A 23,930-nucleotide genomic window follows, 5' to 3' on the forward strand; every position below is an offset into this window, starting at 1 on the left:
TGCACCAGGAAATGAGGCGGACCACCTAATAACTAATATAAAGAAAGAATAAGTAATAAGGCAGCTGAAATCTTATAGCATGTCATGTATGTTTGGTTGTGAGTATAACTATGTATATTACCCCCATTTGTTATGAATAGGTTGTTCATAGCTATGACATTTAAAAAATGAAATTTACTCTTTTTCATAGGATTTACTATGTTCGTTCATACTAGTACAAAAGTGCATACAACTCTTAGATAAATTATGAATATTTCCAAAAAGCCAAAAATGTAAGCTTTCTAGCAGTATATGGCATTACTAGGTACTGTTCATCGCCCTCTCATGAAAATGTTATATACGGCCATACACTTAACATTAACATCGAACAGGTGGCTCGATGAGACACAGTGGCATGACTCTCTTCACAGCTTTTTATTTTTAGTAAGCCTGTTGGCACAAAGGTAAACAGATCCTCACTTGTGCTTTCTGAAGACTAAACCCAAAACACAGTTTGTCAAGTAGATTCACTGTATGGATGTGATATTGCTTTTCTGCAGATTATGCCTGTGGAAGGTTTTGTTTCACTGATGTGTTTATTCAGTAACACAACATCCTCTTTTGAAGTCTGTTTTTCTCAGTGAGAGATGGAGGAAGCAAGAGTTAAAGACAACTATGAACTGAAAAGAGTTCTTATGCATTCAGTCAACAGTCTGCAGCCTGCACAGCGTGATAGCTGGCTATTTGACCCTACCAGGAGCTGAGAAAGTCTGTAGAAAATAGCTGAGAGGCATTGGAATAATCATGGATAATATTCATGATTATTAATCATGTAAATCTAGCAATTTGTTAATATCTTAAAATGTTTAAATATTTCAGTCCAAATAGTTTTCAACTAGTGATTAACATTAGGAATGTAGAGGTGGATAATAACTTGTGGCATTGCCCTATTCCACTATCATACCATCAGACATGACAATATTTCCAATAAGGTTTTAGCTTTGTCCTTCAGCAAGTGATCATTCATAGACGGACCATACCACCCTGCATCCCTCTGCTGGCTTGTCTCAACAGTTAAGTAAGGTTGGATCTTGGTCAATTCTTGGATGGGAGACCAGGTGCAGCTGTTGGCTCTGGGTCCTTCTATTGTCAATATCTGCACCAGCCTCATCCTACCCTTATCCCAGTCTCTTCAGTGAAGTCTCTCCCCAGACTCTCCAGCCCCGCCTTGTCATTACTCTGTAGATGAGAGCGCAATAGAGGCGCCGCGTGACCCTAGTCTCTCTGACAGACCCCCCGCCACGAACCTAAACGTCATAGGTCATCCAATCTGACCCCAGACACAGCAGCAGCTTAGCCAATCACAGGGCAACACACAAGTCATTAATCCCCCCCTCCTTTATGACATCAGTAGGAGGGATGGGAGAAGGGCAACTTCTGCATCATACTGCGCTCTCACATTAGCTACAGAAAAACCTAGCCATAATAACTTTCAACAATGTTGGATGAGAGGAATGCTGAGAAACTATGGATTAAAATGTGGTCAGTCAGTGAACTGCAATCCAATATCACAGCAAATGATATTAAGCGAGCGTCACAGTAAACCACTTGGTTAGGATAGTGGATGTTTTGAATGGGTCTTTCATCCCTTTGGAGGCTGATCCTTTGTTTTATCATTTATGCTTAACAGTGATGGTTCACTCTTCATTCTGTTCAATGTCTAGGAGATTAAGGTCATGTTTTAGATCAAGTTCTTCCCTTTGGAGAATATTGATAGTTTTTCCTACTCATTCAAGCTCAACTTTGAGGGTCCATTTTGAATGACTGTTTTGTCTAGGACTTCTGAGTGGTATTATGATATCACCCATATTGCTATTGTTATGGATCACATTTCTCTTCTGTTTGGGTAATCTAGGCAGTCTTTCTTACCCATCCATGTTTAACTTTGAGGGTTCACTCTTCACACGTTGTTTAGTAGGTTTTGGATCAAGTGTAACTTTCCTTTGATAGTTTTCCATTCTCACTCATGCTCATCTTTTAGGGTTCACTTTGAATGTTGCCTGCTGCTGTTGCCTAGTATCAGATCAACTTTTTGCTCCCTATGGAGAATATTGATCGTTTTTCTTAGCGTGGAAGCTGCAGTCTGACTGCTATTCAGTCTGGGTGTTCTGTTATGATTACCATGTCGCACCGATGTGTCTTCACACCATATGGTGTAGTCTAGCCTGCATGCTTACAGGGGTGTTTGCTTTCAGAAATGGCACCATTTGCGCTGTTTGAGTTTTGCATACTGTCTCACAGTATCAGGTGTGACTAAGTAGAAGAAACAGGATGCAAGTCTTCAGTTTATTTCTTCAAACACAACCCAGTGAAAAAAATATTCTCACAAAGGTCTTTGTCAGTAGACCAACTTCTGTAAGGGATATAGTCATGACTTCAATGTAAAGTATTGTCACAATTCACAGTAGGCCTAAGTCTACAGTATGTACTTTGAATCTTAAGGGTAAGCTCCACAGGTTTTTTTACCAGGATTTGTCATAGCAGTGTGTCAGTGAACCAGCTAGATTGGACAGTAGACACCCACTGTGATTTGCTATGCTGTAATTGGTTAGAATTCACATTAGCATTAACTCATTCCGTTCTTGTAATTAGCGATGTGAACCGCGGTCATGTTAGCCAATGAAATCGTGTCCTGGGTGTACAGGAGCCAGCACAGGGGGCAGACATTCAGCTCTAATTGATGGCAATGGGGAGAGGGGCTTAGTTAATTTCTGCTGACTAGAAGAACCTTTAAAGACATGTCTTTAAACACTTCTGTCTCATCTCTGACAAAGGGACCTCACTATGTATTTCTTCAACCAAGTTATTTTAGGTATTGTTGAGTATTATTGTTTAGTGCAGTGACATACTGCAGAAGGGTTTTGGAATGAAACGAGTTACAAATTGAATTGTTTGGGTTTAGTCCTGTAATTGTCATGTGTGGTAGTTAAGGCTGGGAGATATGGCCTAAAAATCACATCTAGATTTTTTCCCAAATTTATGGGCAATTCATGATATCTCTTTTTCAATGTTTTCTCTAAATAAGCCTTTTTGGACAATATAAAGGTCAAATATTCTGCATTTCAAACAGTCAAATAATCTAAGGAATTCAGAGATTGTGAAGTTATACCTAGCATAATCCTTCCACAAATTAATCAAAATAGTTTAACCTGCTTTTTTGGTGTTGCAATAGTCAACAATTTACAAAAACAATTGAAGCTGAAATTGGGATTTTATTTTAGGAATAAGGCCTGTTTTTCTTTTGAAACCAGAAGGAGGCTAGTGTCAGCTACATTTATGCCTTTACTAGACTATGGGGATATTTTATACATGAATGCTTCCGCTCAGTGTTTGAGATCAATTGACACACTTTACCATGGCACTTTGAGATTTATTTTAAACTGCAAAACCCTTACGCACCACTGCACTTTGTATACCAGGGTTGGCTGGCCTTCTATAGTCACTCGTAGGCTCAGTCACTGGTATACTTTTATTTACAAAGCCATTTTGGGTTTACTACCTTTTTATTTGTGCATTTTTATTGTTCAGAAATGTGTTGGGTACTCTCTTCGTTCGCTGGACTTTATCCTGCTAACTGTTCCAAATGTCCAAACTTAATTTGGTAAAAGGGCTTTTATGTACTCTGCGCCATCGTCTTGGAACACCTTACAAAATACTTTTAAACTGGAAGAACTTGTCCCGATTGGTGTTTTAAAATCACTGATGAAGGATTTTGAGGCTGATTCTCTGACCTGTCAATGTTTTTAATTGGTGTTTTATACTCTTGTGAATTCAATGGTTTTTACTATGTAGATTACTTGTAGTTTTTCATGTCTGTCTGTAATTTTTTTTGTCATGACTTGGTGCTGCCTATCTTGGCCAGGGCGCTCTTGAAAAAGAGATTTTTCACTGCACTGTAAATGGGAAGGTGCACAGAGGAGTGAAGGTGAGACCAAAAATACAACATGAGAACAAGAGGACATAAACGCTCATGAAAAAAATCTTGATTCCATACAGGAATTTGGAATATTGCGCAAAAACATTAATTCGATATATCGCCCAGCTCTAGTGGTAGTGGAAATTCTTGTTGTTCGGAATCTGGAAGCAATTGAATAGAAATGCCAATCGTGTCAGCGCCACATGCTGTAAGTGCTCTTGAGATTAGTGCAAACGTCCTGTCCTTTATGTATGTACACCTCAGTGCAGTTCCACAGTCGCAATTCAAATGTATTCTGTTCACTTGCTCTGTGTAGTTACAGGCTGGTTTAGTTAGTAAACACATTCACCGCAGCAGTCCCTATCCAGCCATTGACCATATCAGGAAATGACAGCACATCTTCACTGTAAATGCTCCCCTCTGCTGGTATATTAATACTATTGCATTTCCCCAAGTGCACACTGCATAGCTTGGTGTGCATTTTTGGGAAACCTCTTCACCTTTATTGCGTTTATAACACATTGAGGCCTGATTTCAAAAGGTGCAGCATTCAAACTGTGCATAATGATGAAGACACTACTTTTATAATATATACAGATGTGAACATTTAAAGGGAATCGAGGCAGTTTCTGTCCAGTAAAGGGTATGATTTCTGTGGATTCAGCAGCCTGTAAACATATTCCATCTCAATTGATGAATGAAACATTCACATTTACGCAAATGCTTATACATTTTTCACATTTGATTGACAGGTACAGTAAATACAAAGCTGGCATGGATCAACGTGCTTAATCCGCTCGGGTGGCCAATCAAAGTATTGTTGTTGATCTTTTCCCCCGTTGCAGGGACTGCTACGGTACAGTACAAACACCGGCTGGAGCTTACTGTAGCTTATGTCATTGGTTTCCTGAGAAAAATCTTTGTTTATGCTTGTAAGGGCAAGCAATTAGCCATTTTTCCTCTTCTGAGGCACAGTAATTCTGTGATTTGCATATGGCCTCTGACGAGAGTGTGAATTGGTTCATTATTAACTTTGTGAACCAGTGCTTTTTATCTCGAGGACTCAGAAACTGGGTCAGCGTCTGGAGCCAAGAAAGTGAAGTTATGCTTTGGGAGTGGATGAATGGACACTCAGACAGGGTGGTATGTCTGCATCCGGGTGCGCAGGTCATCGCTTTTATTGATTTTTTTATTTAAATGACAATGACAAATAATGCACATCCCATTTAAGTGGCAGAGGTAGCTAATAAAATAACTGATCCATTGGCTAGTCACACTGTCTGAATGTCAATCTATGTCCGATATGTAGGTCTGTCAATACAAAAGCATCCATTTAATATCTTAGTGTTTTCAGGTTGTATGTCATGCTGTTTATCAAAGATTCTGTGTCACTGTGTCAACATTTAATATATTTTGTCCTAATCTTTTTTCCTTTATTTTTTTCATTTACAGAAGGAGCTGAGTCTTCCAAGGAGGGGAAGTTTGTAAGTTTGAACTGGTTTTTATATTAAACGTACAGTATTTTTGTGCAGCTGTTGCAACCTGCAGTGTGTGTGTTTTCCATGGAGCCAAAGGGAATCCTGTTCTATAGTCAAATGTTTCATTCTCATGCTCCTATTTTCTCATACTCTGAAGAAAACATATCTAGATGTTTAATTTAAACAAGTACATTAAATCAGAATAAAGTCTCAATTAGAAGCAAAGCTTTTATTTAAATAGCTGACTAAGCCAACCTCATCGGACCCTCGAACTAAATTGCATTTGTAGGTACAATATTTGTAACATAACCAACCAGTGCAGAATTGGTTTCAGTACAGACATATGTACCCTGACGTCTATTGGCCTTTGTGAACTGATCCTAATAAAATAAGATGCATGCATCTCACTGACCCCTAGATCATTACATTGTTAAAAAATCTTAATGGGAAAAAATGACTGAAGTAATCTCCTCTAGGGTTGATCAATAGTATAATACACTGTTTATAGACACTAGGGTTTATACATGTTATATACACTATAGCAGGTGTTATAATTCCCAAACCCCCAGGGGTTATGCCAAATAAAAAGTGATTTTTTTAATTTTTGATAAATACATAATCTTAATGTTTTCAAACAGACATTTATATTTTCCAACGGGGCTATACTTTTGGGTGAGGTTTTTTCTCGGCTGAAAAGCCTTGTTTCTGAATAGCCTCGCCTATAACAAAATTAAACCATTTAGTGTTCAGCAAAATAACAACACAATGTCAAATAATTAACATCCAATCACATTAACCGTTACTCTCTCGCGGGAATTCCACTAACGGTCCGTAAGTAGCCAAATGTAGCTGCTGCTCATTCAGTTTGCTCGAAAATGTATAATTGGTTTTTAAAAAAGTAAGAGACATACCAGCTCTATTGGTAGTTCTGCTACTACCAGCAGTAATACACCTGCACCTGTCGACGACACAAGTTGTTCTGCTGCCACGAGCACATCCATTGCTAGCATCAGTAATTCTACATTTGTTGTTAGCCCAGCTAGCATGGACACTGACAGTTGTGAATCTGATGTAGCCGAAGAGCTACTTCCCCCTTACCCGGGGAAGCACCGAACAACAAACAGACGTTACAACATCGAAGAGGCGCAAATATGAGAGCTACATTGATTTGGGGTTCACTTATATTGGGAGTAGTGCCTTTCCTCAGCCACGGTGTGTTATATGTGCAAAAGTACTATCTCACAACTCGCTGAATCCTTCATTCTTGCACAGACATTTAGAAACAAAACATGCCCTTTTTTTGTGTGAGAATTCAGTTGACCTTCGAGTAGTAAGACATGTATAAAAGCAACAGATACCATTAATAAGAAGGGGCTAGAAGCTTCTTATATGGTGAGCTCCCGAGCCCCATACTATTGTGGAGGACCTCTTCCTGCTGCCACAGATATGGCTGGGACAATGCTGGGGGAAAAGGCCAAAAAAACTGTACAGACAATGTCTTCATCAAACAACACTGTTTCCCAACGCAGCAGTGACATGGCAGGATACGTTTTGAAACAATTACTGCTTCGCATACAAGCCAATGAATTATATGCGTTACAGCTGGATGAGTCAACAGATGTGGCGGGCCTGGCACAGCTCATGGTATATGTCTGTTACGTTTATGGGGGGTCAATTAAGGAAGACATCCTCTTCTGGAAACCACTGGAAACCAGGACATCATGAGAGGATATTTTTAAAGTACTGGACAGCTTTGTGACATCCATGGTGGTCAAGATGTGTTTGTATCTGTACTGATGGCACAAAAGCCATGACAGGGAGACATAGTGGAGTGGTAACGTGCGTGCCAGCAGTTGCTCCCGACGCCACTTGGGTACACTGCAGCATCCACCGGGAGGCTATTTCTGCCAAGGGAATGCCTGACAGCTTGAAAGACGTTTTGGACACTACAGTGAAAATGGTTCATTTTGTTAAAGCAAGACCCCTGAACTCTCGTGTATTTTCTGCGTTATGCAATGATATGGGCAGCGACCATGTAACGCGTTTGCAACGTACAGAAGTGCGCTGGTTATCAAGGGGCGAAGTATTGACACATAAAAAAAAAATGAGTAGCTTATGTTCTTTACTGACCATCATTGTCTGACTGCTTGCATGATGACGAGTTTCACCCAACTGGCCTATCTGGGTGATGTTTTTTCCTCACCTGAATGATCTGAATTTAGGATTACAGGGACTCGCCTCAGCTATATTCAATGTGCGGGTCAAAATTGAGGCTATGATTAAGAAGTTGGAGCTCTTCTGTCTGCATTAACAAGGACAACACACAGGTCTTTCCATCATTGTATGTTTTTTGTGTGCAAATGAACGCTTCCGGACAATGTCAAATGTGATATAGCAAAGCACCTGAATGAGCTGGGTGTGCAATTACACAGGTACTTTCCCCAAACGAATTACACAAACTGGATTTGTTATCCCTTTCATGCCCTGCCTTCAGTCCACTTACCAATATCTGAACAAAAGAGCCACATCGAAATTGCAACAAGCGGATCTGTGAAAATGTAATTAAATCAGAAGCCACTGCCAGATTTCTGGGCTCAGAATAGGGTTGCGCTGTTAAGACACTGATGCCCTTTGTAACCATGTACCTATGTGAGAGTGGATTCTCGGCCCTCACTAGCATGAAAACGAAATACAGGCACAGACTGCGTGGAAAATGATTTTAGACTGAAACTCTCTCCAATACAACCCAACATTGCAGAGTTATGTGCATCCTTTCAAGCACACCCTTCTCATTAACCTGTGGGGAGTTATTCACTATTTTTTATGAACAAATAAGGTTCAATATGTAAGATGGCTGAATAAACAGCAAAATGATTGATTATATTATTTGTGCCCTGGTCCTATAAGAGTCACTTCCCACGAGCCGGGTTGTGACAAACTCGCACTCATTCTTATGTTTAATAAATGTATGGTGTGTGTGTTTGACATGCTTACAATGATGTCAAAACACAACATTTGAGATAGTGCTGACTCTGGTGCTAGATGGGGTACTCAGCTGGAGGTTGAATGTACGGGACTATGAAAAGTTTGGGAACAACTGCACTATAGAATAGGGTCTATAGATGCTAGAGGGGCTAGAGAGACGCTAGAGGGGCTAGAGAGACGCTCGAGGGGTTATGGTGTCTGTTGGAGGTGATGGCACATGTTTAATTAATTACTGAAAATATTGTGACCTTTTGGTAGAGAGGCAGGCCTTAACCACACGTTATATGGAGTAGGATGAATCTGCCCCTTAGTGTTTCCTCCCCCTAATGGTTACAGTAAGGAGTCAAGCAGGATAAGCTGAAGCTAGATCTGTGCCTGAGGGCAACTTTTACCTGGAGATTGTCCCTGAAAGGGATCCAGATAGGATTAAGTCAGGTGCTCTGTCCGCCTGCCTCAGGCTAGGGCAAAGAAACAGCAGGAGCACTATAGGATTACAGGTGAATGGTGTCGACTGTATTTGCAACAGGACCTGATCTGGTTACGAATGCCGATAAAGCCTCAATATAAAGTGGGATTTGAAAACACAAAAGGCGTCACCCAGCTATTTGTTTCATTTATGTATATCACAATCCAACAGGTTTAGTCCGCTAAAGGCCTCCTGTGTATTTCATGCCTATTCTGATGGGTGTGTGTGGCAGGTTTCAGTGTGACATGCATTATGATGGGGGAATGATTTGACTGCAGAGGGGAGTCACAAGGAGATGATCCACCAATATGTGTCAGGGGACCGCTTTCGAAAGCGCACGCAGTGTCTTTGGACCCAAGGGGCCTCTATTGCCTCTGGTGTCCATGGTGATTGGCTTTGACATATTGGCCTCTTTTTTTCCCTTAATGTTGTATTGAAGAATGTCAGTGTTGTCCCATTTATGGAACATATGGCATTTGTTGGGTGATAAAATGTATGTTACTGAACAAGATGGTCTACCTTTAATCAATGCTTGAGTTGAACCCTTGGATAAAATGTCTTATCTATTCCTGTCTGACTTCGAGAAATACTTGAAAATGTTATGAGTTGATGCACTCAAACAAAGCTCTGATTCAATCTCAATGTAAAGTGAGGAAGGGCATTTCAACACTTCTTGTGGTGGTGGTATTGATTTATAGGTCTGATTCCTAAAAGAGAATCAGTCAATGTATCACTTAGACGAAAGTCTGACTTGCAGTGCATTCGGAGAGTATTCAGACCCCTTCCCTTTTTCCACATTTTCTTACATTACAGCCTTATTCTAAAAAGTTATAAATAAATAAAAATTCCTCAACAATCTACACGCAATACCCTATAATGACAAAGTGAAAAACAGGTTTTTAGAAATGCAAATTTACTCAAATAAAAAACAGATACCTTATTTACGTAAGTATTCAGACCCTTTGCTATGAGACTCGAAATTGAGCTCAGGTGCATCCTGTTTCCATTGATCATCCTTGATGTTTCTTCAACTTGATTTGAGTCCACCTGTGGTAAATTCAATTGATTTGACCAGATTTGGAAAGGTGTGTCCGTGCATGTCAGAGCAAAAACCAAGCCATGAAGTCGAAGGAATTGTCCGTAGAGCTCCGAGACAGGATTGTGACGAGGCACAGATCTGGAGAAGGGTACCAAAACAAATATGTCGCATTGAAGGTCCCCAGGAACACAGTGGCCTCCATCATTCTTAAATGGAAGCAGTTTGGAACCACCAAGACTCTTCCTAGAGCTGGCCGCCAGGCCAAACTGAGCAATCGGGGGGAGGTCAGGGAGGTGACCAGGAACCAAATGGTCACTCATCAGAGCTCCAGAGTATGTCTGTGGAGATGGTTGCCCTTCTGGAATGTTCTCCCATCTCTGCAGCACTCACCAATTTGGCCTTTATGTTAGTGGCCAGATAGAAGGCACTCTTCAGTAAAAGAGTTAGCAAAAATGCACCTAAAGGACTCTGACCATGAGAAACAAGATTCTCTGGTCTGATGAAACCAAGATTGAACGCTTCGGCCTAAATGCGAAGCGTCACGTCTGGAGGAAACCTGGCGGTGGAGTATGGTGGTGGCAGCATCATTCTGTTGGGGTGTTTTTCAGCGACAGGGACTTGGAGTCAAGTCAGGATCGATGGAAAGATGATCGGCGAAAAGTACAGAGATTCTTGATGAAAACCTGCTCCAGAGCTCTCAGGACCTAAGACTGGGGTTCACCTTCCAAGAGGATCGGCAGAGAAGAATGGGAGAAATTACCCAAGGACAAGTGTTCCATGCTTGTACCCAAGAAGACTCGAGGCTGTAATTGCTGCCAAAGGTGCTTTAACAAGGTAGAGTAAAGGGTCTGTATACTTATGTAAATGTGATATTTCCGGGGGGTTTTAAATATAAACTTACAAACATTTCTTCACCTGTTTTTGCTCTGTCATTATGGGGCTTTGTGTATAGATTGAGGGGGGGAAACTATGTATTACATTTTAGAATAAGGCTGTAACAAAATTTGGAAAAAGTCAATCGGTCTGAATACTTCCCAATGCACTGTATGTGTTCGTAGCTCCAGTTTGTGTTAAGCCCATTGAGAGTAGTGCACTGGGTAATGTTACAGCCATTGGCTCGGTTTACTTCTGTGTCTAGAGTTTCGGAAAACACTTCAACAGTGTCATTTGACAACTGGCTACTTCACAAACTCCTGGGTGCTTGGGTCAACTACTGCCCCGCTATCCTCTCTCCCATTCTTTGTATTTGTAGGCAGCCACTTCCTGTATTTGTTCCATACAGCAAATATAGGCCAGCTACACCTATTTGTTAAAGGTACAATGGAGAGAAAGTAGGGTAGAGCAACACAGAAAATCTGAGGGGGAAGATCAATTTCACTTTACTCTTTTGGAGTTGGTTAAAAATGAGAGCGTGTATTTCAATAATGCTTTATTGATGCATATGTCCAGCATTAACAAATAGCATTTCAATAAATCTCATTGGTTTTGGTGATTTATGACATGTCCAATATGACAAACCTATCATGTGTATGGTTGTCTGTCTCCAGTCATCGGTTGTGTTGACAGCGTCTCTGTGGGGGCCAGAACACAGCCGAGAATGAACACCTAACAAAAGCAAAGTTCATCAACCCAGCAGGACAATCAGATGGCTGTTTGAGAATAACAGTGACTCATGTTCATTGGAGTTTGTTAACAATCCTTTATTTTTTTAAGTCAACGTGCTTGGATATGTTAGTATTTATTATGGATCCCCATTAGCTACTCTTCCTGCATAAGACCGTTACATGCAGTTTAAAATACTACCTGACATTACATTTCATAAGACATTACCCAACACATTCAGTGTGTTCCCTCAGGCTACCACTCCACCACCACATATTTAAAATGCAACATGTCCACGTGTGTCTTGTGTATGTGAGTCCTAGATTTATGGCACCACTTCCATTGTAAAGAGGTAGCCTTGGACATGGAAGAAATGTGATACTTACTGTAAGAGAGCCACGGAGAAGAGGTGAAAAAGAGGAGCACAGACATTCCAATTAACTGAAGTAGAAGAAAGCAAAAACTATATTCCCGGATGGAATATTGCTGTCATTTCATTTAAACATGTTTTAAGACAAGTGAATGTATTTTGTCCTTTTTCCTTTTGCCCCTATCTGTTTTTCTGCATCTATATCAATTAGAGGTCAACCAATTATGATTTTTCAACGCCGATACCGATTAATCGGCCTTATTTATTTGTAATAATGACAATTACAACAATACTGAATGAACACTTTTATTTTAACTTAATATAATACATCAATAAAATCAATTTAGCCTCAAATAAATGTTGAAACATGTTTAATTTGGTTTAAATAATGTAAAAACAAAGTGTTGGAGAAGAAAGTAAAAGTGCAATATGAGCTAACGTTTGAGTTCCTTGCTCAGAACATGAGAACATATGAAAGCTGGTGGTTCCTTTTAACATGAGTCTTCAATATTCCCAGGTAAGAAGTTTTAGGTTGTAGTTATTATAGGAATTATAGGACTTTCTCTCTATACCATTTGTATTTCATATACCTTTGACTATTGGATGTTCTTATAGGCACTTTAGTATTGCCAGTGTAACAGAACAGTATAGCTTCCATTCCTCTCCTCGCCGCTACCTGGGCTCGAACCAGGAACACATTGACAACAGCCACCCTCGAAGCATCGTTACCCATCGCTCCACAAAAGCCGCGGCCCTTGCAGAGCAAGGGGAACAACTACTTCAAGGTCTCAGAGCTAGTGACGTCACCGATTGAAACGCTATTAGCGTGCACCCCGCTAACTAGCTAGACATTTCACATCGGTTACACCAGCCTAATCTCGGGAGTTGATAGGCTTGAAGTCATAGACAGCTTAAAGCACCACGAAGAGCTGCTGGCAAATGCACGAAAGTGCTGTTTGAATGAATGCTTACGAGGCTGCTGCTGCCTACCACCGCTCAGACTCTATCAAATCATAGACTTAATTATAACATAACACACAGAAATACGAGCCTTAGGTCATTAATATGGTCAAATCTGGAAACCATCATTTTGAAAACAAAACGTTTATTCTTTCAGAGAAATACGGAACTGTTCCCTAAGTCTAAATATTGCTGTTACATTGCACAACCTTCAATGTTATGTCATAATTATGTACAATTCTGGCAAATTAATTGCGGTCTTTATTACGAAGAAATGGTCTTCACACAGTTCGCAACCAACCAGGTGACCCAAACTGCTGCATATACCCTGACTCTGCTTGCACGGAACGCAAGAGAAGTGACACAATTTTCCTAGTTAAAAGAAATGTTAGCAGGCAATATTAACTAAATTGCAGGTTCAAAATATAAACTTGTGTATTGATTTTAAAGAAAGGCATTGATGTTTATGGTTAAGTTCACATTGGTGCAACGACAGTACTTTTTTGCGAATGCGCTTGGTGACGTAGGCTGCACTCCCGTAACAGGTAGTCAGCCTGCCACGCAGTCTCATCTTGGAGTGCAATGTAATCGGCCACAATCGGTGTCCAAAAATACAGATTGTTATGAAAACTCGAAATCGGCCCTAATTAATCGGCCATTCCGATTAATCGGCCGACCTCTAATATCAATGGTGTATGTTTGCTCATATGTTGTTCATTGTCTTTATTGTGAACCTGTTAATTTCCTCCATTTAATCAACTGTCACCCACACACTGTCAGTTACTTCCAAAAGAGTCATGATCTAAACTCTGAATGAACCAGATTGTTCATTTGAGTAAGTGTTCAGGCTGCAGTTGTAGAGTCGCTATGTTAGGTTGCTACGCTACAAAATGAATGAGTGGATCTTGGCGTGGCTGTTGGTTTGAAGTATGCCTGCCCTAGTTCTGATGTACTAGAGGTACATACCTTGTCCCAGTTCCTGCCTGCTCTCCCCGCCTGCCTGCTCTACTGCTGCAGCCGATGCAATGCTCAGTCATCTACAAAAGCGCTTTTTTCCTAAAACCTGGCTCCCAGTAATAAACAATTGATAGGTTTTCTGAAGAGAGGCAACATTAGTGCATTATCTGTCTCTCTGCTTCACTCTGCACTCTGTGATAGGTTGTTTGGAAGGAGTCCTGGAAACAGTTGACTGCACTGTTGGCCGGCACTTTTTCCGCTCTTCAATCTACATCGAATGTGCTTCCAGAGAAACATTTGAGACTACAGGCTATGCAGTCAAGCAGTCTATCTACAGTACATTAGTGTATTTCACAGCTATTTAAAGACCCAATTCCCTGTGTACTTTGATGTGACTGAAAGTCTCTCCTTGGCTGTTTTCTAATTGATCCTCCAGTATATTATCATCATGATAGACTATCAATAATGTAGTTATTGACTCGACGTATGTTACGTAGAGTACACCATGATTATTTAGCAATATATATTGTACAACAGTAAATGGCAGATGATGCACGTCAGTGTGTGTTTTATCGGTGAATAAGCACTTGCCCCAGGGGTGTACTAAAGCACTGCAGGGGTGGTGGGGGGCAGGAGGATGAGGGTAGTGGGGGATCTTCCCACTATATTATTAGCCTTCTGAGGCATGCTCTTGCGCCTTCCCCCAAAATGACTGCTCATGTCTTCCATTGCTTTATTCTGGATGTTGGAAATCCACAGTTAGGAATGACAAATGTAGTGTGCACATTTTCTAGTATGACATGGTTTTGAATGGAGGAGATATGGGAATGAATGTAGCCCTGCAGTGACATTGTGTGCTGTGAGGACACCCTGCGATGTCAGGACCAGTCATGATGACGTGATGGAAAGGATAGACTGCATAGAGGATGAGAAGGATGGACAGCATACTGTATAGCATGGCAAGAAGGATAGACAGAATATAGGATGAATACATTCTGAGCTATGATGTTGCTGTAGTGAATCACCAGTCAGTAGAAGAAAGGGGTGGAGGAGACGCGAATGAGTGAGCGTGAGCTTTTGCAAAGTAGAGGGGAGGGTGTGTGTGAAGGGAGGGGAAAAGGGGGTATTGTGCTGCCTCTGTGCTCCCCCACCCTCCCTGCCACCTCAGGCTGACGATCTCCTCTGACAACCACAAGGTGGAACGTGGTGGAAGGACCCGAAACAAGCTGCAGTGTTGTTGCCGTTTCCCCTCTTCTTTCCCCTCCTCCCCCTCATTTTGTTGTTGGAGGAGAGGGTTAGGCTAGCCCCATTCCTCTATGGTGGTGACTGGCTCTGGCTCTTTGTCAGTTCAGTGCAGGGTAGAGGATAAGCGGGGTGGCTGAGTGGTGTGAATATATCATGTGCACAATAGAGCGGGCGAGCACAGTTCAGCCATGAAAGCCCAGCGGGAGAGGCTGAGGATTCCAGGACTGACATTGGAGTGAGTATTTCTTTCTTTCTTTTCTGCTCCACAATGCAGCAGACAGCTTCATTGGCCCCTGCTGCTGCACCTTTTGTTGTTGTTTTTTCTCTGTAGCTACAACAAGCGTTGTGGAGCGTTTAGCATTATGCAGCATTGCCACATACAGCTTCAGTACTGTAGCAGCGTACGCAGCAGGATGTGTGATGTCAAATCCTCTGCATTGATTTAGCGACAGGGACTGTGTGTGTGCGTGTCGAGCAGAGGACTGCCGCACAACCTCTGTTTGGTTGTGATGACACACAAACACACTCAGACATACTCACATATACCGAAACACGCCACTAAATCATTGTGACAGTGTGACTATTAAATGGCATGCATTTGTGAGGCATGATCGTTAAGTTGATTGGCAGTAGAGTAGTCTTATACCCAAGGCCTTGTTGGCTAATGGCTCCTGCCTACTACCAGTCACAGTAATCTGCTCAGCAGACAACACAGGCTCTGTTATGGCCCTGTTGTTTTCCTATTGCACATCACACAGATTAGTTCTTAGTGTAATGACCCATGAAGGCGGTGGCTCTCTGGTCACCAAGGCACATGTTTGTTTGCGTCCTCCGAGGCTTAAGCTAGCGCAAGTGCAGGTTTTGCTCTGTAGGCACATACGTGTTGCCTACTCATTTAATTTAGATCCAGTTCAGTGTCATTACTGACAGGAAAGTCTATATGGTTTGATTTTGAATTCATCAGCTCTATGGAACAATACCAGTGTTTAATCATGGACAACTGATACTGTTGAGATACTATTATTTTCTAATCATTATAGATTTTGTCTACTAACTGCTATGATAGCAAGCAAAAGTCTGTCAGATTTTTCTATTTGGATAACTCAGTTAACACTGGTTTGGAGGGCTAAAATATATCTATCACATGTAAAGTGAAGACCTTTAAGAAGTGAGCTTTCTTTCCTTGCCAGTGAAGTTACTGTAAAGGAGTAGAATCAAATCACATTTTATTTGTCACATGCGTCAAATACAACCGGTGTCGACCTTACCGTGAAATGCTTACATACAAGCCCTTAACCAACAGTGCAGTTCAAGAAATTGAGTTAATAAAATATTTAGGAAATCAACTAAATCTAATCAGTCAAAGTAACACAAGAAGGCCTACATTACATGATTTGCCTTCTCATAGCATTTATGATTTCCTCAGATTTCAAGGAGGAGTTGGTTTCATTGTGTACCTGTTTCAGGTTTCACTCTCCACCTGTGTGGATAGTTTGGACCCTTTCTATCATAATCTCTTAAACCAATCAAACCTCAAAGACCAAACAGTTTCTAATCCTCTAAGAAGTTAAACCTGTGTTGTGTGGGTAGACCTTGGTAACCTATTTCCAGAACACCATTTTGTTTAATTTCAAAGGGGACCATTTGTTATGCTGTGCTGCTGTGGTAAATGTATGTCAGCTAGCTAGGAGAACAGGGTATGTGTCTGCATACATCAGCCCAAATCCCCTCAGGCCTTCTAAGTGAGAGTAACCGTTGTCCTGTGCAAATTTAGTGTGCTAAAGGAATCACTATTTACAAAACTTACATTTAACTTCCAGCCTCACGCCCCGAAGCTTGAGCCCGACACCCACAAGTCCTTGCAGCCCGCTCAGCCCGCTGCACGCGTTTCATTTTTGGAGGTAAGCGTTACAAGCTCTTTTTCGACCATCAAGGCCATTTTGGTTTTGGGGGTTGAGGTACAAATCATGCTGGATTGTGAATGGTTGAGTCGAAATTGCATGCAATCATCTCTTTATTCTGACAGAAGTCTGTTTTTGGATTTCTCTCTGAAATATGCTGCTTTTGGAGCAGCTTTGATGGAATAGGAAGACACAGGGCTTATATGTGACCCACCACCTGGATTTGGTCCCATGTAGCAAAATTTAAAATTGTGTTTTTTATTTTTTTTACATTGGATGAAAGTAGAGGCTGAGCTAGAAAATGGAAAATCATACACTACAGTTGAGGAACAATGGGAAAGTAATTCTGCTTTGAAAGTTAAACTTGAAACTCCACATTTGAGAAAATGGCCCCTGAATTGTTTGGTACACCTACTGGAGAGCTCTTCTTTGCCTCCACCCATTCAGCTTCGTTCACATCCTTTTAAACCCCACCCATCTCTAAGGATTCACAGTGTAAGGAAACAACCAAAGATTTCAAGAATAAAAGTGGTGAAATTAGTCAATCAAAGTAGTAGTAAATATACACTTCATCTAGCCCTTGGCCTATATCCTAATCTGACTTTGATGCAGGTCATGTGGTTCTTCACATTTACCGTCTCATGTAAACACACACTATATCAAATAAAATCCAAGTGTATTTCTCACATGCACAGGATACAGAAGTTGTTAATGGTAACAGTTACATTGAAGTGGTTGCTAGCATAGTGGAGTCTTTTGTTTAGACGTAGCTAGCTACAGTCACCCTACTCAGAATTCCAACTTGGGAACTCTGACTCTTTCTATAGCTTCGACTTTCTGACCTAAAGATAACTGACGTCATTATTTGACCTTGTTTTTTTCCAGGATTACCAGTTGTTTTGAGCGAGTTTGTGGGGTGTACTTTTTCAGAAAGGCACTGCATGTACGAGCCGTGGACAATTGGACATTCCCCAAACGTTATAATAAGATTAGCTTACCATCGCATGATATGGCCTGTTAATGACATTGCCACAGGCAGCAGGTAGCCTAGCAGTTAATTTATTTTATTTTTTATTTTTTTTATTTAACCTTTATTTAACCAGGTAGGCTAGTTGAGAACAAGTTCTCATTTGCAACTGCGACCTGGCCAAGATAAAGCATAGCAGTGTGAGCAGACAACAAAGAGTTACACATGGAGTAAACAATTAACAAGTCAATAACACAGTAGAAACCAAAGGGGGAGTCTATATACAATGTGTGCAAAAGGCATGAGGTAGGCAAATAATTACAATTTTGCAGATTAACACTGGAGTGATGAATGATCAGATGGTCATGTACAGGTAGAGATATTGGTGTGCAAAAGAGCAGAAAAGTAAATAAATAAAAACAGTATGGGGATGAGGTAGGTGAGAAAGGGTGGGCTATTTACCAATAGACTATGTACAGCTGCAGCGATCGGTTAGCCGCTCAGATAGCTGATGTTTGAAGTTGGTGAGGGAGATAAAAGTCTCCAACTTCAGCGATTTTTGCAATTCGTTCCAGTCACAGGCAGCAGAGTACTGGAACGAAAGGCGGCCAAATGAGGTGTTGGCTTTAGGGATGATCAGTGAGATACACCTGCTGGAGCGCGTGCTACGGATGGGTGTTGCCATCGTGACCAGTGAGCTGAGATAAGGCGGAGCTTTACCTAGCATGGACTTGTAGATGACCTGGAGCCAGTGGGTCTGGCGATGAATATGTAGCGAGGGCCAGCCGACTAGAGCATACAAGTCGCAGTGGTGGGTGGTATAAGGTGCTTTAGTGACGAAACGGATGGCACTGTGATAGACTGCATCCAGTTTGCTGAGTAGAGTGTTGGAAGCCATTTTGTAGATGACATCGCCGAAGTCGAGGATCGGTAGGATAGTCAGTTTTACTAGGGTAAGCTTGGCGGCGTGAGTGAAGGAGGCTTTGTTGCGGAATAGAAAGCCGACTCTTGATTTGATTTTCGATTGGAGATGTTTGATATGAGTCTGGAAGGAGAGTTTGCAGTCTAGCCAGACACCTAGGTACTTATAGACGTCCACATATTCTAGGTCGGAACCATCCAGGGTGGTGATGCTAGTCGGGCATGCGGGTGCAGGCAGCGACCGGTTGAAAAGCATGCATTTGGTTTTACTAGCGTTTAAGAGCAGTTGGAGGCCACGGAAGGAGTGTTGTATGGCATTGAAGCTTGTTTGGAGGTTAGATAGCACAGTGTCCAAAGACGGGCCGAAGGTATATAGAATGGTGTCGTCTGCGTAGAGGTGGATCAGGGAATCGCCCGCAGCAAGAGCAACATCATTGATATACACAGAGAAAAGAGTCGGCCCGAGAATTGAACCCTGTGGCACCCCCATAGAGACTGCCAGAGGACCAGACTGCATGCCCTCCGATTTGACGCACTGAACTCTGTCTGCAAAGTAATTGGTGAACCAGGCAAGGCAGTCATCCGAAAAACCGAGGCTCCTGAGTCTGCCGATAAGAATATGGTGATTGACAGAGTCGAAAGCCTTGGCAAGGTCGATGAAGACGGCTGCACAGTACTGTCTTTTATCGATGGCGGTTATGATATCGTTGAGTACCTTGAGTGTGGCTGAGGTGCACCCATGACCGGCTCGGAAACCAGATTGCACAGCGGAGAAGGTGCGGTGGGATTCGAGATGGTCAGTGACCTGTTTGTTGACTTGGCTTTCGAAGACCTTAGATAGGCAGGGCAGGATGGATATAGGTCTGTAACAGTTTGGGTCCAGGGTGTCTCCCCCTTTGAAGAGGGGGATGACTGCGGCAGCTTTCCAATCCTTGGGGATCTCAGACGATATGAAAGAGAGGTTGAACAGGCTGGTAATAGGGGTTGCGACAATGGTGGCAGATAGTTTCAGAAATAGAGGGTCCAGATTGTCAAGCCCAGCTGATTTGTACGGGTCCAGGTTTTGCAGCTCTTTCAGAACATCTGCTATCTGGATTTGGTTAAAGGAGAACCTGGAGAGGCTTGGGCGAGGAGCTGCGGGGGGGGGGCGGAGCTGTTGGCCGAGGTTGAAGTAGCCAGGCGGAAGGCATGGCCGGCCGTTGAGAAATGCTTATTGAAGTTTTCGATAATCATGGATTTATCAGTGGTGACCGTGTTACCTAGCCTCAGTGCAGTGGGCAGCTGGGAGGAGGTGCTCTTGTTCTCCATGGACTTCACGGTGTCCCAGAACTTTTAGGAGTTGGAGCTACAGGATGCAAACTTCTGCCTGAAGAAGCTGGCCTTAGCTTTCCTGACTGACTGCGTGTATTGGTTCCGGACTTCCCTGAACAGTTGCATATCACGGGGACTATTCGATGCTATTGCAGTCCGCCACAGGATGTTTTTGTGCTGGTCGAGGGCAGTCAGGTCTGGGGTTAAGAGCGTTTGGCCATTAACCGAAAGGTCGCTGGTTCAAATCCCTGAACCAACCAGGTGAAAAATCTGCAAGGCAGTAAACCATAATGGTTCCTGTAAGTCGCTCTGGATAAGAGCGTCTGCTAATTGGCTAAAATGTAAATGAAAGGTAAACAAAGAAACAGGGAAATAGCCTAAGCTACACGCGGATTCAGCATCAAGGACATCGATCGGAATTCCCACATTTTGACAGTTATGTCCAACAGATGAAAGTGAAAGATGCAGTTTTTTTAAATACAAAATGATAAAACAATAAGCAGTTTATTGTTAAATAGTTTGTTCCTAAACAGACTTCCTATAGTCGCTGACACTTCATTCAATGTGCATCGCTTAAGCAAGCCAAACTTTTCATTCAATGTGCATTGCTTAAGCAAGCCAAACTTTTCACAGAAGATTCATGGACAAAAATGTCCAATGTAAAGAAACAACGGGAGTGTCTGACTGTTTTGCTTCTTTGATATAATTTTTTTATAAAACATTTTATAGACTCCACTCCATAGTGAATGAAGTTTCTGATGAACTCCGGAGTGGAGCAGAGACTTTGTGGAATTTAGCTCCGACTACATCGTTTCACCCATGGTCAATATTTCTAAAATGTAAATTATGAAATGGTTACCTTGTACCTAAGTTTGTCCTCGGTAGTTGCGTGCCTTTCTTTGTTTGCTGAAATCCATACTTCATCAAGATGACATCTCAGCGCAGATGCGCATATGCCAATTGAATCTCATCAAGGAAATTGTATTTGATTATTGATTATCTGGAGTGGAGTTTAGTCAGCTATTGATTAGGCTACTGTGTGCCTCCGCTGGAAAAATTGATACCCTAACCAATTGCATTATGACTAAGACCAGCTTTTGCAAAATATCAGAGCGCTGGCTTTATCAAGTCGAAATTCCCAAAGAGTATGCGTTTGACACTAGAGCTGGCTTTAACACCAGCTGAAAATCGAGCCCCATGTATATCACTAGTTGGCTGTACCTGGGCCAAAACTTGGGTATTTCTCAGCCTATACTGTAGCTTGGCCTCAATCTTCTTTTTAAATAATAAGCCGACATGTTTTCGTGATACAAATAGAATCACAATGCATGTTGTATCGCCACCCAAGTATCGCAATATAATCATATCAGAAGGTCCCTGGCAATCCCCAGCCCTAGTCAATAGCAGAATTTAGAAACTACCCAGTCTGTGATCCTGTGCTTCACACTACTATGGCTGATGCATGTCAGCACTTCAAAGGGACTCTGTATCATCTGGGGAAGTGACGGAGGGGGACATGGCTGTCGCCCTGAGTGTTCCCGATGAATGTTCTCCCGATGTCCTTGTTTTCTCTTCGCTTTTCAAAGTAATAATGTCGGAGATGGGTCACTCTGTCCTCTTCAAATCAAACTGTATTTGCCACATGTGCCGAATATAACATGTGTAGACTTTACCGTGAAATGCTTCAAGGAGAAGAAAATATTACCAAGTAGACTAAAATAAAAAGTACTAATAAAAAGTAACACAATAAGAATTACAATACGAGGCTATACACAGGGGGCACCGGTAACGAGTCAGTGTGCAGGGGTACAGGCTAGTTGAGGTAACCTGTACATGTAGGTGGGGGCCAAGTGACTATGCATAGGTAACAAACGAACAGCGAGAAGCAGCAGTGTACACGAGATGGGGGGGCTGTCAATGTAAATTGTCCGGTGATGATTTTTATGAATTGTTCAGCAGTCTAATGGCTTGGGGGTAGAAGCTGTTGAGCAGCCTTTTGGTCCTAGACTTGACGCTCCGGTATCGCTTGTCGTGCGTTAGCAGAAAAAACAGTAACTCTTCACTGTCTCTTGATGTGTAGCCTGGCGAGCTGCCCTGAATCAGCCTTTTGTTCCTGGGGTAGGTTCCTCTGGTTTTGCATATTCAACTGGGTCATTGAGCCCGATTCCTCGTTTTGATGTATTATACTTTCTGGTTCACCATTTGTTGCTAGGTAGTTAACGTTAGCTATCGCTAGTTGTCTGTACCTGTGCCACAACTTCACCATTTATCCTCCTATAGCTTGGCAACAATCTTCTTTTTAAATGGTAAGCCAGCATGTTTTCAGCACTGAGCAAACCTTGTTTTTATTATGGCTCTCTTGTCCCTCTGCAGCAGACATCTCGTGAGCAGTATGTTTGGAACATCGAATCACAATAACATTGCAGTATCGAATCGTGATAAATATAGACTCGCAATGCATATCGTATCAGCACCTAAGTATCGTGATAATATTGTATTGTGATGTCTCTGGCCAAACCCAGCCCTAGTCAATAGTTTCTATATGAGTATATTCTGGTCTGTGAGCCTGTGCTGCTTGCTACTCTGGCTGATTCTTGTCAAGACTTCAAAGGGAGTCTGTATCATCTGGAGAAGTGACCGAGTAGGAGGGGGACATGGCTGTCTCCCAGATTGTTCCCCTTCAATTTTCTCTCTCTTTGCTCTTTCCCTAAGTCCTTATTTTCTCTCTTCTCGGCACACTAATGCTGTCAGAGATGCAGGTCACACGGTCCTCTTCACTGTATCTTGTTGTCGCCTGCCGAGCTGCACTGAATCAGCCTTTGTTCCTATAGTAGGTTCCTCTGGTTTCACATATTCAGCAGGGTCATTGAGCCCGATCCCTCCTTTTGTTGTACTAACCATTCTGGTTCATTAATGTTTCCAGAATCTCTAGTCTTCTCCCCTCTTTACCCAATTTATTTGGGATGGGAAGGACAGGACAAAGGGGAAAGGAGTTCATCCTTTCTGAGAAACATGTTTGTTTGATTGATAGGCTACCGGGCCTCATTTATAAACGTTCCATATGTACATAATATTCTCCAACATTTTCCTGCTAAAGTTGGCATTGATAAAAACATTCCTTACCGCCATGCAATATTCAGACCATACGTTTTGTACTCATACGCACATTTTGATGACACGCCCAAGCATACATAAAGGAAAACATCGCTTCATAGCAAGATGCAGCCATATGACGTTAGTAAGAAGAGCGAAAATCAGTGGGTGTTTTTTAGAATCCAAAATTGTAAATTTTGTAAATAAGAATGTGTTTTTAACGGACTTGCCTAGTTAAATAAAGGTTAAATAGGTTGTTAAATGTTAAATAGGTTAAATAAAATAATAATAATTAGACATGAGAATACATTCCCTATCCATTTCATTTTCTCAACCATTGCAGAGTAAATTCCTCACCTTTTCTGGCCATTATGCGGTCCCAAAGTAGCCATACAAATGACCATGCACATCACTCATTTAATTGGGCCTAGTAAATGGATAAGCTATGTATTTTAAGTTTTTCTGTACAAGATCTCATTGGCAGCCCAGTTTATAACCTTATAACCTTATAATCTACACACAATACTCCATAATGACAAAGCAGAAACAGGTTTTTAGAAATGTTTGAATGTTTATTTAAAAAAAGAAAACGGAACACATTTACATAAGTATTCAGACGTTTTACTCAGTACTTTGTTGAAGCACCTTTGGCAAAGATTACAGCCTCGATTATTTTTGGG

At 41.7% G+C, this 23,930-nt stretch overlaps 1 protein-coding gene across 5 annotated transcripts in view; it reads left to right on the forward strand.

Moving 5' to 3' along the window:
* The window catches only part of mast4 (microtubule associated serine/threonine kinase family member 4), a 173,450-nt gene that overhangs the window by 83,144 nt on the left and 66,376 nt on the right, over nt 1-23,930 (forward strand). For 3 of the 5 annotated variants that reach the window (XM_031803041.1, XM_031803042.1, XM_031803043.1), the window contains exons 4-5: nt 5,408-5,439; nt 16,878-16,958. In XM_031803041.1, the coding sequence (XP_031658901.1) occupies nt 5,408-5,439; nt 16,878-16,958 (113 nt within the window). Of the gene's footprint in view, nt 1-5,407; nt 5,440-14,906; nt 15,293-16,877; nt 16,959-23,930 lie in introns of those variants that run through there. The other 2 variants (XM_031803044.1, XM_020457728.2) reach the window with 2 other exon arrangements.

Source organism: Oncorhynchus kisutch, linkage group LG23 (assembly GCF_002021735.2).
Source record: "Oncorhynchus kisutch isolate 150728-3 linkage group LG23, Okis_V2, whole genome shotgun sequence".
Classification (NCBI taxonomy): domain Eukaryota; kingdom Metazoa; phylum Chordata; class Actinopteri; order Salmoniformes; family Salmonidae; genus Oncorhynchus; species Oncorhynchus kisutch.